The sequence below is a fragment of the Spodoptera frugiperda genome, chromosome 19 (assembly GCF_023101765.2).
Source record: "Spodoptera frugiperda isolate SF20-4 chromosome 19, AGI-APGP_CSIRO_Sfru_2.0, whole genome shotgun sequence".
In the NCBI taxonomy this organism is placed as follows: Eukaryota; Metazoa; Arthropoda; class Insecta; order Lepidoptera; family Noctuidae; genus Spodoptera; species Spodoptera frugiperda.
Window position 1 is genome coordinate 1758124 of NC_064230.1, and position 15729 is coordinate 1773852.

General features: G+C 39.7%; 1 protein-coding gene across 6 annotated transcripts in view; it reads right to left on the reverse strand.

Annotated features, from left to right (window-relative positions):
- The window catches only part of LOC118281052 (regulator of G-protein signaling 7), a 28697-nt gene extending 13168 nt beyond the window's left edge, over positions 1-15529 (reverse strand). For 4 of the 6 annotated variants that reach the window (XR_007706269.1, XM_050700508.1, XM_050700509.1 and 1 more), the window contains exons 1-9: positions 14752-15528; positions 13453-13594; positions 9928-10014; positions 9164-9324; positions 8507-8565; positions 7037-7179; positions 3847-3927; positions 2934-3047; positions 1011-1095 (exon numbers count right to left, since the gene is read on the reverse strand). Coding sequence is in view for 5 of the 6 variants with exons in the window: in XM_050700508.1 (XP_050556465.1) it covers positions 1011-1095; positions 2934-3047; positions 3847-3927; positions 7037-7179; positions 8507-8565; positions 9164-9324; positions 9928-10014; positions 13453-13594; positions 14752-14813 (934 nt within the window). In the remaining variant the exon portion in view is untranslated. Of the gene's footprint in view, positions 1-1010; positions 1096-1680; positions 1795-2933; positions 3048-3302; positions 3417-3846; positions 3928-7036; positions 7180-8506; positions 8566-9163; positions 9325-9927; positions 10015-13452; positions 13595-14751 lie in introns of all 6 variants that reach the window. The other 2 variants (XM_050700511.1, XM_050700510.1) reach the window with 2 other exon arrangements.
- Between the last annotated feature and the right edge of the window lie 200 nt (positions 15530-15729).

The window sequence follows — 15729 nt, forward strand, 5'->3', positions numbered from 1 at the left end:
CAGCAAAAATAAATTGCTACAAGTAAATTTGAGCCAAATAAGAAAAAAATTGTAAGCACTATGCAGTGCCACGCTTCAAATTAATAAATTATTTTTCAATTTTAATACATTATTATCAATTCTTTATTAATTACCTATACTTCTGCGTCCGTTCATAATTTGTCCGAGTGGTCCCTAGTGTTAATAAGTCTGTGCATCCCTAGTATAGATGGTATAGCCGCTGTATAAGTTTAATTGGTTTTATTGTCCCATTAATTTTGACGCTGTATTGTCGTTACATTGTTCCTACATATATATACAACTAGCTACTTCCGCGCGATTTCACCCGCTCTGCTTGGCTGGTATTGGTCATAGCGTGATGTTTTATAGCCTATAGCCTTCCTCGATAAATGCACTATTCAACACAAAAATAATTATTCAAATCGGACCAGTAGTTCGTTAGTTCTGGAGATTAGCGCGTTCAAACAAACAAACAAACAAACTCTTCAGCTTTATAATATTAGTATAGATTACAGTTAGTGCCGTAATGTGCACCTCTGCATACCCCTTCGGGGATAAAATGGCGTGACATTGTTGTTGTAACAATATGTTGTTTAAATCACGCCTTTTATCCCTAAAGGGGTAGGCACATTATGGCACAATGTACACCCACTTTTCACCGTTTATGTTATAAGTCCCATGTAATAAGAGGTGAGCCTATTGCCATATGGGCACAATTCCAGACTCCGTGCTACTACTGAGAAATGTTCGAAAAACTGAAAAAAAAAACCAGTAAAACTTTGCCCGACCCGGGAATCGAACCCGAGACCCCTTGTCTGGCAGTCGCACTTGCGACCACTCGACCAACGACGCAGTATTTAATATTATAATATGTTGTTTAAATAAATCTCAAGGATTTGTTTTTTAACGGGTTAATTTCCTTACTACCTCTTATTTTTGAGTTTATCGAGCTCTGCTCGGCTCCTTTTGTGAGATAGTTAGATAATAATCTAAGTATAACAATATCTCACCATTCTCCTTGATGACATTGTCATTTTTCTTCTGGATCTCCTCTTCACTCTCCTGAGGATTCGTGATCGTCACTATTGGGTTGTTCTGAAACGACAAACAAATTCATTATTCACAAAACAAAACAGCAGATTTCAAAGATGCAAGATGCACTTGAAGAACGTCGCTCGCATCACACAGATCGGTCGTATCGCACGGATCGGACGCATCGCACGGATCGGACGCATCGCACGGATCGGTCGTATCGCACGGATCGGTCGTATCGCACGGATCGCACGGATCGCGCGCATCGCACGGATCGGTCGTATCGCACGCATCGGACGCATCGCACGGATCGGTCGTATCGCACGCATCGCACGGATCGGTCGTATCGCACGGATCGGTCGTATCGCACGCATCGGTCGTATCGCACGTATCGCACTGATCGGTCGCATCGCACGCATCGTACGCATCCCCCGCATCGTACGCATCACACGCATCGCACGTATCGTACGCATCCCCCGCATCGTACGCATCGCACGGATTTGACGCATCGCACGGGTCGTACGGATTTGACGCAAAAGTACCCTTGCTCGCCTTACAGACCCGCACTTACGGTGGCCGGAGATCATCGCGCGATCCCCGACGCCCGGAGCCCTTAACTATAAAAATTGTAAGTAAATAATGACATACCTTGAGATTATGTTGTAATATCAATTCCTGGCATTGCCGCAGCCGTTTAGCTTTGAGCGCGTTGATACGAGACAGCTTCTTCGGATCTATCTCCGTTGTGTTCACACAGCCCGGCTGTAATCCGGCTGTATCGCACGCATCGCACGGATCGGTCGTATCGCACGCATCGCACGGATCGCACGGACCGGACGCATCGTACGGATATGACGCATCGTACGCATTGCACGGATTTGACACATCGGACGCATCGCATGTATCGGACGCATCGCACGGATTTGCGAAAAGCGAAAAATACCCTTGCTCGCCTTACAGATCCGCACTTACGGCCGGAGTTCATCGCGCGATCCCCGACGCCCGGAGGCGTTAACTATAAAAGTTGTAAGTTATTAAGGACATACCTTGAGATTATGTTGTAATATCAATTCCTGGCATTGCCGCAGCCGTTTGGCTTTGAGCGCGTTGATATAAAAATTGTAAGTAATTAACTACATACCTTGAGATTATGTTGTAATATCAATTCCTGGCATTGCCGCAGACGTTTGGCTTTGAGCGCGTTGATATAAAAATTGTAAGTAATTAACTACATACCTTGAGATTATGTTGTAATATCAATTCCTGGCATTGCCGCAGACGTTTGGCTTTGAGCGCGTTGATATAAAAATTGTAAGTAATTAACTACATACCTTGAGATTATGTTGTAATATCAATTCCTGGCATTGCCGCAGACGTTTGGCTTTGAGCGCGTTGATATAAAAATCGTAAGTAAATAATGACATACCTTGAGATTATGTTGTAATATCAATTCCTGGCATTGCCGCAGACGTTTGGCTTTGAGCGCGTTGATATGAAAATTGTAAGTAAATAATGACATACCTTGAGATTATGTTGTAATATCAATTCCTGGCATTGCCGCAGACGTTTGGCTTTGAGCGCGTTGATATAAAAATTGTAAGTAAATAACTACATACCTTGAGATTATGTTGTAATATCAATTCCTGGCATTGCCGCAGACGTTTGGCTTTGAGCGCGTTGATATAAAAATTGTAAGTAAATAACTACATGCCTTGAGATTATGTTGTAATATCAATTCCTGGCATTGCCGCAGACGTTTGGCTTTGAGCGCGTTGATATGAAAATTGTAAGTAAATAATGACATACCTTGAGATTATGTTGTAATATCAATTCCTGGCATTGCCGCAGACGTTTGGCTTTGAGCGCGTTGATATAAAAATAGTAAGTAAATAACTACGTACCTTGAGATTATGTTGTAATATCAATTCCTGGCATTGCCGCAGACGTTTGGCTTTGAGCGCGTTGATGCGAGACAGCTTCTTCGGATCTATCTCCGTTGTGTTCACGCAGCCCGGCTGCCACGCATCGCACGGATCGGTCGTATCGGACGCATCGGTCGCATCGCACGCATCGTACGCATCCCCCGCATCGTACGCATCCCCCGCATCACACGGATCGCACGGATTTGACGCATCACATGGATCGGGCGCATCGCACGGATTTGACGCATCGCACAGATCGCACGGATTTACGAAAAGCGGAAAAATATCCTTGCTCGCCTTGCGATCCCCGCCGTTAACTATAAAAATCGTAAGTAAATAATGACATACCTTGAGATTATGTTGTAATATCAATTCCTGGCATTGCCGCAGCCGTTTAGCTTTGAGCGCGTTGATACGAGACAGCTTCTTCGGATCTATCTCCGTTGTGTTCACACAGCCCGGCTGTAATGGAGAAAATATTTATATTGTTTAGCTTACTTCAGTTATTATTTCATACTAGTCAATGTCAAAGCATTTATTTCAATTAATCCTAAGTTAGGCACTTTTGAAACGTATCTCAGTCTGTCTGTAAGTCAAGCTAGGTGCTCGTTCCAAAGTGTAGCTTCAAATGGAAAAAACGAGTAAGAAATTACATAGTTACTCTTTCTTTTCATGGGGGAAAATCATCCAATGACTTCTCTCGCCAGGCGAAAGGGAGTGTCAGACTCTTACTGACTAAAAACCACCCTGTTCCTACTCCTGCTCTTTGAGCCGGAGCCGCGGTAAACCCGCTAGGTAGTCCGCAGCTCCGGATAAGGCATCAGCCCTACTGGGCCCCATCTGTGGTGGTCTGATGGCTCATTGAGGCGCGCGCACGCGCTATACTACATACCATAGGTCGGTGTACATCCCAGAAGGCTCGCTCCTGGCTGTCCAGCACTTTCCTCTCTAGCTTGTCTCGCTTTTTGTCGACCTGAGAAGAAAGACAACATTTCATCATTACATACAGCGATCAATCACAAAAAAATTATTGTAACTACTAATTTCTAAAATAATTAATAATAGTTGAATATTTTGTGACAATCCTACGTCTAAGCCAAAGCCAAAGTATTTTTTTTAAATAGGTCCGGAAGCCAAGTCAAAGTCAAAGCATTTATTTCAATTAATCATAAATTAGGCATATTTGAAACGTCATATTGAATTGACACTTTTGAACGTCAAAGCAAATATTACAACTACTTGCTCGTTCCAAAACGTATAAGTAATCCTATTAGAGCGAGATCCCAGAGCTGTCAGACATATGTTATTTTTACAAGCATTTAACCTTCGGCTTACAGTAGTCTTGTATATACTTTTTAATGTCTGAATGTTTGTAAAGCTGGCCGAGTGACACCTGCGCAGGTACCAGGTGAGAAAGGTGACTAAAAATTAGACTAACTTAACTTAAATTTTTATGTCTGATTTTTATATATGTTTTGTAGAATATTAATCTGAAATCATATTAAAAAAATCAGACACTTTCCATGGACCAAAACTTTTGTCAGACGCTTTAAAGCTGTAAGAAAAATAAATGAACTTAATTTATTTTTTAATGTCTGATTTTTTTATATGCTATTAAGATAACTATTACAATGTCATATTTAATTAGTCAGACAAATTGCATGGACCAAACTTCCCTAAATACCAAAATTACTCAACCATGTGTATGAACGCGAGAGCACTATGCACATGCGCTTCAGACCGAGTGAGACATCCATGGTAACTCGGTTCCCGTTCTTAAACTCACAATCTATTACTGTAGGTACTACTGCACATGTATGTGTATATACTATGTGCACAGTTTTTAGGGTTCCGTAGCCAAATGGCGAAAAACAGAACCACAATTAAGGTTCTGTAGTCTATCTTCCAATCGTTTGGCAGATAGACACTTCCAAAGTGGAAAAATGAGTGCCTCCCTCTAACTTTATTAATAAGAGAGTTAGAAATCTAAAAAAAACATATGCTGTAGATTTCAATGGAAATTTTACACGAAAATTGGTTTTAACGAGATATCATTATTAGTTTTTAAGAAATATGCACCTCTGCCTACCCCTTCGTGGATTAAGGGCGTGACGATATGTATGTATATGTATGTATTTTTAAGAAATAATACATTTTCAAAAAACGCAAATATAACTTTGTCGTTCATACAAATACTAAGCAAGTTATTTTATAACTTTTTTATTATGTAATCTACCTGCTGCTACGGAACCCTTCATGGGCGAGTCCGACTCGCACTTGGCTTTATTTTACTATACATCATACTTCTATATTCGGGTTTTTGCGACCATATTGTTATAGGGTAATGAAATCACTTTGTTCTATGTAAAATATAGAAAAACTTTAATTATACATTGTACAGCGGCATTACGTGCCGTAATGTCACCTCTGCCTACCCCTTCGGGGATAAAAGGCGTGACGTTGTGTGTGTGTATATATAAAATAAATGTTATTTTCTTTAAAAGACAGCTGCTCAGAAATAGTTTGTTTTTGCCTGTTTATGCAATTTTTTTTGCTGCTGTTGACATTTTCCTGCACTGTAGAAGGCAACAGTTTTATTATTAGTAATATATAAAATAAATGTTATTTTCTTTAAAAGACAGCTGCTCAGAAATAGTTTGTTTTTGCCTGTTTATGCAATTTTTTTTTTTGCTGATGTTGACATTTTCCTGCACTGTAGAAGGCAACAGTTTTATTATTAGTAATAGATAAAATAAATGTTATTTTCTTTAAAAGACAGCTGCTCAGAAATAGTTTGTTTTTGCCTGTTTATGCAATTTTTTTTGCTGCTGTTGACATTTTCCTGCACTGTAGAAGGCAACAGTTTTATTATTAGTAATATATAAAATAAATGTTATTTTCTTTAAAAGACAGCTGCTCAGAAATAGTTTGTTTTTGCCTGTTTATGCAATTTTTTTTTTTGCTGCTGTTGACATTTTCCTGCACTGTAGAAGGCAACAGTTTTATTATTAGTAATATATAAAATAAATGTTATTTTCTTTAAAAGACAGCTGCTCAGAAATAGTTTGTTTTTGCCTGTTTATGCAATTTTTTTTTTGCTGATGTTGACATTTTCCTGCACTGTAGAAGGCAACAGTTTTATTATTAGTAATAGATAAAATAAATGTTATTTTCTTTAAAAGACAGCTGCTCAGAAATGATTTGTTTTTGCCTGTTTATGCATTTTTTTTTAATAAATAATTGTTTTTTAAATTATATTTTTTTCTTTATCTATAAATATTCATATTAAACGTAGTAAGTTTTTTTAAAATATTAAGATATTTTAGTCTGAAGCGCATGTGCATAGTGCTCTCGCGTTCATACACATGGTTGAGTAATTTTGGTATTTAGGGGAAGTTTGGTCCATGCAATTTGTCTGACTAATTAAATATGACATTGTAATAGTTATCTTAATAGCATATAAAAAAATCAGACATTAAAAAATAAATTAAGTTCATTTATTTTTCTTACAGCTTTAAAGCGTCTGACAAAAGTTTTGGTCCATGGAAAGTGTCTGATTTTTTTAATATGATTTCAGATTAATATTCTACAAAACATATATAAAAATCAGACATAAAAAAATAAGTTAAGTTAGTCTAATTTTTAGTCACCTTTCTCACCTGGTACCTGCGCTGGTGTCACTCGGCCAGCTTTACAAACATTCAGACATTAAAAAGTATATACAAGACTACTGTAAGCCGAAGGTTAAATGCTTGTAAAAATAACATATGTCTGACAGCTCTGGGATCTCGGACCATATGTAGAAGAACGAGCAAGGAACTCCATAGGTTACTCTTTTTTAATCAGGTCCACAATACAATTCTTGGTTACATTGTTTCATTGGTTCAACTATGTGAGAACAATGAGTTGGCGAGGCGAGATGGAGTGTCAGACTCTTACTGACTAAAAACCACCACGTTCCTACTCCTGCTTATCAAGCCGGAGCCCCGGTAAACCCGCTAGGTAGTCCGCAGCTCCGGATCAGGCATCAGCCCTACTGGGCCCCACCTGTGGTGGTCTGATGGCTCATTGTACATACATACCTTGCTCTGTGCCTCCGCCTGCATGAAGATAAACTCCCATTTCCTGCTGAACATTTTCTGCAGCCGCGCCAGTGACTCAGCCTCGTAGTCAGCCAGCTCCAAACGGGCTTTGTTCTGCATCGTACGCTTGCATAGGTACACCGCTGTTGGGTAAAAAGAAATAATATTAATTATTATGTTATCGGCTTACTCACGTAACTGTTTGACGAGGAACTCGACTAGTTCCAAGCCATGCTAAAGTCCCCGTCACGAGAAGCTATAAATTTTGTAAACAAGTGTTCAGGAGTTCACAACGTAAAAGTAAAAAGTGATAACGAAACAATAACAAAATTAACAATAACAATCAGATCCGCGATATATGCAAAGCAATGAAACAAGCTCGTAAGCATTCGAAACTCGAATGACTGTTTATTTCAAAATGGGGCGTCCCGATAGTTTACAATCCCTGCGACAGAGGCGTTCCGGTACCAAGAAACACAAACGATGGCGCCTTGCGTCGTTAAAATATAATTCGACTAAATTAAATAGGTTGTTACTTTCATATAACCCGTCTATATTTCATGTCGATTGAATATGTTCAAGTTATTATTATCTCGCAGTATAAAATGTTTACTTAGTAAAAGATGTTTGTTTACAAAATTTATAGCTTCTCGTGACGGGGACTTTAGAGGCTTATATTCGTGAGCAGAGTTCCACGACACACGACGTGTCGTGTGTCGCGGTGTTAGTATGTCTCATGAAAGTTACAATAAAATTATAGAAATAATATTATTAATTATCATCCGATTATTTTAAGTGTGAGAGAGCCATGCTTCGTCGGCTGAGCCGGCTGACACGAACAAACAAACGTACGCTTTATAATATTAGTAACTAGCGACCCGCCCCAGCTTCGCAAGGTGCAATGGTGATATATTATGTATGTATTATACATATGAACCTTCCTCTTGAATAACTCTATTAAAAAAAACCGCATCAAAATCCGTTGCCTAGTTTTAAAGATTTAAGCATACAAAAGGACATAGGGACAGAGAAAGCGACTTTGTTTTATACTATGTAGTGAAGATAGTAAGATTAAGCATAAGCATATAAGAGAAGCACTAAGTTTCTAATAAAAAAATAGTGTGGGAGAGCCATGCTTCGGCACTGCTGGGCCGGTTCGACCGGAGTGATACCACGGCCGAGCTGAAAACCGACGTAAAACAACGCTTGCGTTGTGAGAGTGAGATTACTGGAGGCCCGATTATCATCCTAATCCGCGATTCCCCAACAATAATCAAATTATCACCCCTTTCCCAATCCCCGATTCCCAAACAACTCTTAAATTCCTAACCCCCAAAAGACCGGTAACGCAATTGTAACGCCTCTGGTGTTTCAAGTGTCCATGGGCGGCGACAATAGCTTATCATCAGGTGATTCGTCTGCTCGTTTACCGGCTTATACCATAAAAAAGTAGTTTCAAAAGTAACTTACCGTAATCAGTATTCTCTGGTTCCCATTGGTTGGAAGGCCAGAAGTATGGAGTTTGGAATCTGAAACAAGTTAAAACACATTTTAGTATCTGTATAACTCATTTGTTAAGGTGGGAATATTATCCAATGACTTCTACCGACCTGTATAACCCTAAGCTTTTGAATAACTGAGCATTTTAAGGGTAAGGGTCCTTTCCACCAGAGATGTGCTATACTACGTTGCTATAGACGCGTTTGGCTTCCACCAATCATATTCATTGGTACACATAGCTTAACACTGGTGCAATGCAAAAGTTTATTTGTGTGTATGTTTGTTACTCAAACACTTCAAAACTGCTGAAGGGATCGAGATGAAATTTGGAACAGGGGTAGATTATAATCTGGAATAATACATAGGCAATTTCTATCCCACGAGAACACGGGCGAAGCCGCGGGCAGAAGCTACGTAATAAATAATAAATAAGCGACTCCTCTAGTGTTTCCCCAACAATTCTCAAATTCCTAACCCTTCAAAAAGCCGGCAACACACTTGTAACGCCTTTTATGTTTCAAGTGTCCATGGACAGCCCCGATTGTATTATGCTTGCCATCAGGTGACCCATTTGATCATTTACCGACCTATACCATAGAAAAATATATATTATATGGAAAAACTCACCTATAATAAGTATTATCATTCTTAACAGTGAGGCAGTGATCGTCGATAGGAAACAGGTATCCGTGGGCCGCTAGCAAGTGTGCTACGTGTAAAGCTTCCCAAGTTTCATCCAAGTTCAGGTGGCGAGCTAACCAGGCTACTAAGTCTGTACCGGTGAATACCTGTGGACAAAGAATAATATTTGTCTTATACAACGTGTAACAAAATACCCATATACATCAAGAAGCCCTGATGAATACAGGTTGAATAGACTCTCTACACAAAGTTTCAGCTTAAAATAAGCAAACGATCTGTTCGCGGATGGATGGAAGGAGATTTTGTTGATGCCTGAAGCCTGAAGTACTGAGAGGGGAATTTATACTTATTTCGCAACAGCCGTTAGCTGAGTTGATTGTAAACTGACACATGCGTACTGCCATCTGAACAGGTCCGCTCGTACTGTTATGGTTCTTCCCTCTAAAGACCACTACAGAATCAACTTGCACGGTTCTCTCACATTATTCTTTATTTGATTGTCTGGACTTTAAAAGAGACTATGACCTCTGAGTTGGTTTCGGCATTTCTTCTCAGAGTAGTCCGATAGGAAATGCCGGCCTCATCTAGTTATTTTAAAGATTTTGTTACCAACTTGCAGAAATAAATAGCATTTATAATTTACAAATGTTGTTAATTCCTGTTTAATTATGTTTTAGTTATGCATGTCAGTTACTTTAATTTGTTGAATTAACTAAATATATCATGTAAGGAACAGGAGTTCCTCTCACCGAAGGTATCTTGGTCATGAAACTCTTCACCGTCTTGACTGGGACGCCGGTGTTCTCATCTTGCATCTTCTCGATAATGGCTTCCATCTGAAATATAACAAAATAGTAAGGTTAGAACTTTATTTGTAACTTATTCTATACAGTATCCTTAGTATGAGTTTGCTTTACGTTTAAAGTAACTAAACGAAACGAGTAACGTTCGATTGGCCGGCTCGTATAAAGTAACCAACCTCGAAACTATACTAAACTAACTTCAAACTCGTACTAAGGATACTGATGGTTGTTAAGCTGAAGATTTAAAATGTATATAAGACTGAAGAGTTTGTTTGTTTGAACGCAATAATCTCCGGAACTACTGGTACAATTTGAATGATTATTTTTGTGTTGGATGGTGCAGGAAAGCTATAGGCCAGGCTATAGCCTGTTTACAAAACATCACGCTATGACCAACTGGAGCTGAGCAGTGGGTAGAAAATTATGTAAATACGAAAGTAGCTCACGCATATCATTAATTACCCAACTCAACCCAAGATTGCCTCTTTGCGTTGGTCGAGTGGCCGCAAGTGTGACTTCTCTTCAGGGTTAGAATTCTCAGTCTTACCAACAGACACGACATTTTTAATATTATTATATTTGCTTTCACATTCAAAAGTGCCTTCCTAGTCTATGTAAAAAAAATAATTTTGAATTTGACTTTGAATTCCAGGACGGGCAAAGTATAACTCGGTATTTTTTTCAGTTTTTCGAAAATTTTCTAGTAATACACGAAGTCTGGAATTGTGCCCAGGACATTGTACAGTGGCATTACTCATTATTGTTTTTTTCATTTGTTTCGCTGTAACAATTATTACTTGTTGGTTGTTTTTTTTTTGGTACATCGTGCCCCCGGTATCGAATAAATTATTTTTCTTTATTTCTTTCTTAAACTAAGCGTCCACAGGCCCACATCGTACGCATCGTACGCATTCCGTATGACGTCATCAGCACGCATCACATGTAGGCATTACGTGGACGCAGTTGTATGAGTTTCTATACAAGACAAACTAAAATCTGTTGCGTGCGATGCGGATCAGTGGACGCAGTTGTATGAGTTTCTATACAAGACAAACTAAAATCCGTTGCGTGCGATGCGGATCAGTGGACGCAGTTGTATGAGTTTCTATACAAGACAAACTAAAATCCGTTGCGTGCGATGCGTACGATGCGGATCAGTGGACGCAGTTGTATGAGTTTCTATACAAGACAAACTAAAATCCGTTGCGTGCGGTGCGTACGATGCGGATCAGTGGACGCAGTTGTATGAGTTTCTATACAAGACAAACTAAAATCCGTTGCGTGCGATGCGTACGATGCGGATCAGTGGACGCAGTTGTATGAGTTTCTATACAAGACAAACTAAAATCCGTTGCGTGCGATGCGTACGATGCGGATCAGTGGACGCAGTTGTATGAGTTTCTATACAAGACAAACTAAAATCCGTTGCGTGCGGTGCGTACGATGCGGATCAGTGGACGCAGTTGTATGAGTTTCTATACAAGACATACTAAAATCCGTTGCGTGCGATGCGTACGATGCGGATCAGTGGACGCAGTTGTATGAGTTTCTATACAAGACAAACTAAAATCCGTTGCGTGCGATGCCTGTTTACCCCTTCGGGGATAAAAAGGCGTAACGATACGATGACCCAACTCAAGTAACTACATAGACAAACAAACAAACAATAGTACCGCGACCCAATCACAAACATAGAGGAAATAACTCCGTGTTGTGTCCCGGAAATGTCGGCATACTAATTGGCTGGTCATATCCGGTGTGCGGTAGTTATCGCGTTTGGATTGGTAGGTATTTGTTTTGTTTGGTGTTTGTTTCTGATTAGGGCTGTTTTTTGAACTTGTAGTGGGTGTTAGATACCCGTTACGAACTAACTTTGAGACTTAATCTTACTAATATATTTCGCTCGCGTGGAATAGATAAAAAGTGTGGCGACACATTGACAAGTAACAAGTGACAGATGACAGAAGTCACACATAGACTATCGACGAGCAAATCAACGGATGACGTCACAAATATCCTGCATCGCACATACGATGTTTACATGCGAATTAACACGGATAGAAAATCCCAACGAACAACAGTTGGGCAGAAAGCCCGCCAGGCTGATCACCTCGCCTGGTCGGAGGATCCTCCTTTTCTTAGGGAACTTTACTCTCTGTTCCCTAAAGTGGTGACCCCGACGTGATTGAAACCAACCTTCACGGAGCAGATCAGCACCGTCATCCTTATCGCCATCTCCCTCACCCATCATTTCTCCGCTGAGCGGTAATCAAGTCGCAGCCAACCAGCATCCTCGGCCTCATCAGGGACCACCACACGCTACATCGAAGATATGCAGCCTGGTTCTTCCCTACGGCCTCATCAGCGTCTAGGCACAGCACTCTGCACACGGTCTGAGGACATCTTCCTCCCGTCAACGCAGACGCCAGCCACTACGCACCTACCCTCGCAGCATCTATTCCCCGACTCACCGTGGGACACTGCGAGCTTCACTACTCCGACTCACTGGAGTATCACCCTGCACCGCTCACCCGACTCACTGGGCATTCAGCGGCACAGTTCCGACTCACTGGAACTAGGGAATTTCTACACTGGCTCTGGCACCGCTCATCTCAAGCATCGACAGCCGTCTCAACAGGATCGACCTCCGGTCTTGGGGGGGAGTGATGTGGCGACACATTGACAAGTAACAAGTGACAGATGACAGAAGTCACACATAGACTATCGACGAGCAAATCAACGGATGACGTCACAAATATCCTGCATCGCACATACGATGTTTACATGCGAATTAACACGGATAGAAAATCCCAACGAACAACAGTTGGGCAGAATCCGTAGTCAGTTCATTATACCCTGTCTATATACAACAAAACCGACAAATATTGTGTTACAGACTTTTTGGACACACAGTAATTTTTGTGTGTGTGAAACATTAGTTACATACATCCTCACAAACGACTGCGTTCTTTTTATGGTATAAACCGGTAAACGAGCTCATGAACAACTGATGGTAAGCAATCGCCGCCGCCCATGGACACTTGAAACACCAGAGACGCTACAAGTGTGTTCCCGGTCTTTAGACGATCAGGAATTTGAAGATTAGGGAGATTGGGTTATTGAACCTCATTATAATCAAGGGTGGGAGAGTCATGCTTCGACACAGCTGGGCCTCGACTGTGATACCGGGACCTCACAGAAAACCGACTTGAAACAACGCTTGCGTTCTGTTTCGTTGTGCGAGTGAGATTACCGGAGGCTCAATTAACCTATTTCCTAATCTTCCCAATCCCCGAGACCCCAACAACCCCTACATTCTTAACCAGCAACGCACTTGTAACGCCTCTGCTATTTCGGCAGCATAGGCGGCAACGATTGCTTACCAGTAGGTAATCCGTGTGCTCGATTACCGGCTTACACCCTGTAGCCTCTTACCCTGTAAGAACTCAATGATTACTAGGACTATCTCACCTTTTTATACACCAGGTAGTTGGGCGACTCCTCCGGCGAGGGTATGGTGGACATCAGTGCTTGTACTCCGGGAGGCAGAGCGGAGTTGTCCTTCTTGTCTCTGTCCTTCTCCTTCTCTTCCTTTATACATTTCGAATTGTCTCTGTGGCAAAATAATATTGTAATTGAATAATGGTCATGTCTGCAGGTATCAGGAATATAACTTGAGAGAGAAGAAAATCCAGTTAATCAAGGATTAGGTACATATTGAGTCAAATTAGAGTTTTTATTTTAGCATTGATAAGTCTGCGTTTGTTCTGTAGTGGGACCATGGCTAAAATTATGACTTAGTAAATAATAATGGGCTAAGAGTGAATGGTCTTGTGGGTTTATCTCATATGTCATACCATGTCATGTTGAGTTTACAAATGTATGAATAGAATAAAATAGAATTTTTGTGAAAACATGAGATATACATATAACAAATATTATGACTGCACAGTTGTTGGTGCGGTGACTAGGCAACTAGGCTGCCGCACAACATGTAGCGGGTTCAAATCTTGCACGGAGTAAATCTGTGTGTGATCCATAAATTGTTGTTTGGGGTCTGGGTGTCCTGTGTATATGAACTTGTATGTTTATTAACACACCCACAACACAGGAGAAAATCTTAATGTTGGGCAATGTTAAAAAAACAAAATTGTGCAAGTTACAGTTACATGTAATCAAATCTGCATATTTTGCCATTTATGGTTTACAAATAATAATTAAATACATATTAAATTAAAAATAGATCAAGTCTATGACAACAAAATTAAAAAGAAAATATTTTTCCCAACATTTCATAATAGAATAAAAACAAAAGTAGGCATGATACATAAAGATTTTCACAGACCCGAAGCAACAATTTGTGGATCACTCAAAGAGTTTTGCATGTTGGAATAGTAGGATTATCAATAGCTTAAAATTAGTTTTAAAGCTATTTAAATATACAAATGCATAGGTAGGTAATTTCTTAATTTACATTAACATTCTCCATTCTAGAGTCAACAATTATTTACAGGGAACCAGGCAGTAGGTAGATAGCAGTCGCAGGGTTATAGAAAGTACGGCAAGACCAGCAGCGGACTGTCACTGACTTAGCCGATATATATTATTCCTCTATGCTCGGGCACAAGATATTGGCATATATAGGAATTATTGTTACGAATGGTCAATAAACCTCTTTCCAATTGACTTAGCAGATTTTATAAAGAAGTAGTACCTAGAAGTCCTAGTTTGTGTTTCAATTAAGTTAATTTTTGTTTTATTTATTCTTACCTGGATGGCCCTTGTTGACAGGCCTTCGACGCCGCCTTTTCCGAAGAATTCATCGTCACCATTTTAATTTCCAAAATACAAATTCATTCGTAACAAATGAAAACAATCGCAACTTGAAAATTGTTCTTAATTTCGCGCCAAAACGTTAACACATTAAACTTTTATTGCTATTTGGCAACGATATTCAGTTGTTATGCCTAATGATGACCTCTTTGGTGAAGTTTCGTGGTTTATTTTATAACGCCACAAATAGCTACTTTATCTACTGAATGTTTGGGAATTATCTAAACACTGTTCTCTTCAAACACGATATTTATGGCGACAGTAAACTATTCACGAATTACACATATAAACACAATCATTTTTTACGTGAATCTCACTATCACTTCATAACTTATTTATGAAAAAAAAACACCTCACTTTAAGTCACAAAATTACCATTTTCTCAATCAAAACTGGGATGCAGAGTATTCAATTATAATCTAAATAGACTTAGAGAGCAGACTAATGTTTTTAAAAGGCAGTTTAAAACACATTTTTTGGTTTATTTGAGATTATTTAACCCACTTGACTAGGTGTTTTCTTTTATGTTTTTACACTTCAAACACTTCACACGGCCGACTGACAGTCCCAGGAATATGATTTACGCGGAAAACCATCTTGTTTTATTTATAAAACGTAAATAATAACAACCGATAACACAATTTAACATTTTGATAGTAGCACGAAATGTCAAGACCGTTCGCCTTCGCCATTTATCATCATCCCAAGTACGAGAGCTTTTTGAAAAGAGACAACAGATGCAAAGTCAACAAGTGCGAAAGAGAAAACAAATCTATGGCAACATAATGCGAGTAAATTGAAAAGTCGATGCGTGCCAAATTGATATAAGGATGGAATGGCCTACTAAATTTTGTCGTTTGAATCAATGAATAGAGGGCGCATGTGGTGTTAGGAGTTTATCGAACGCCTTATTTG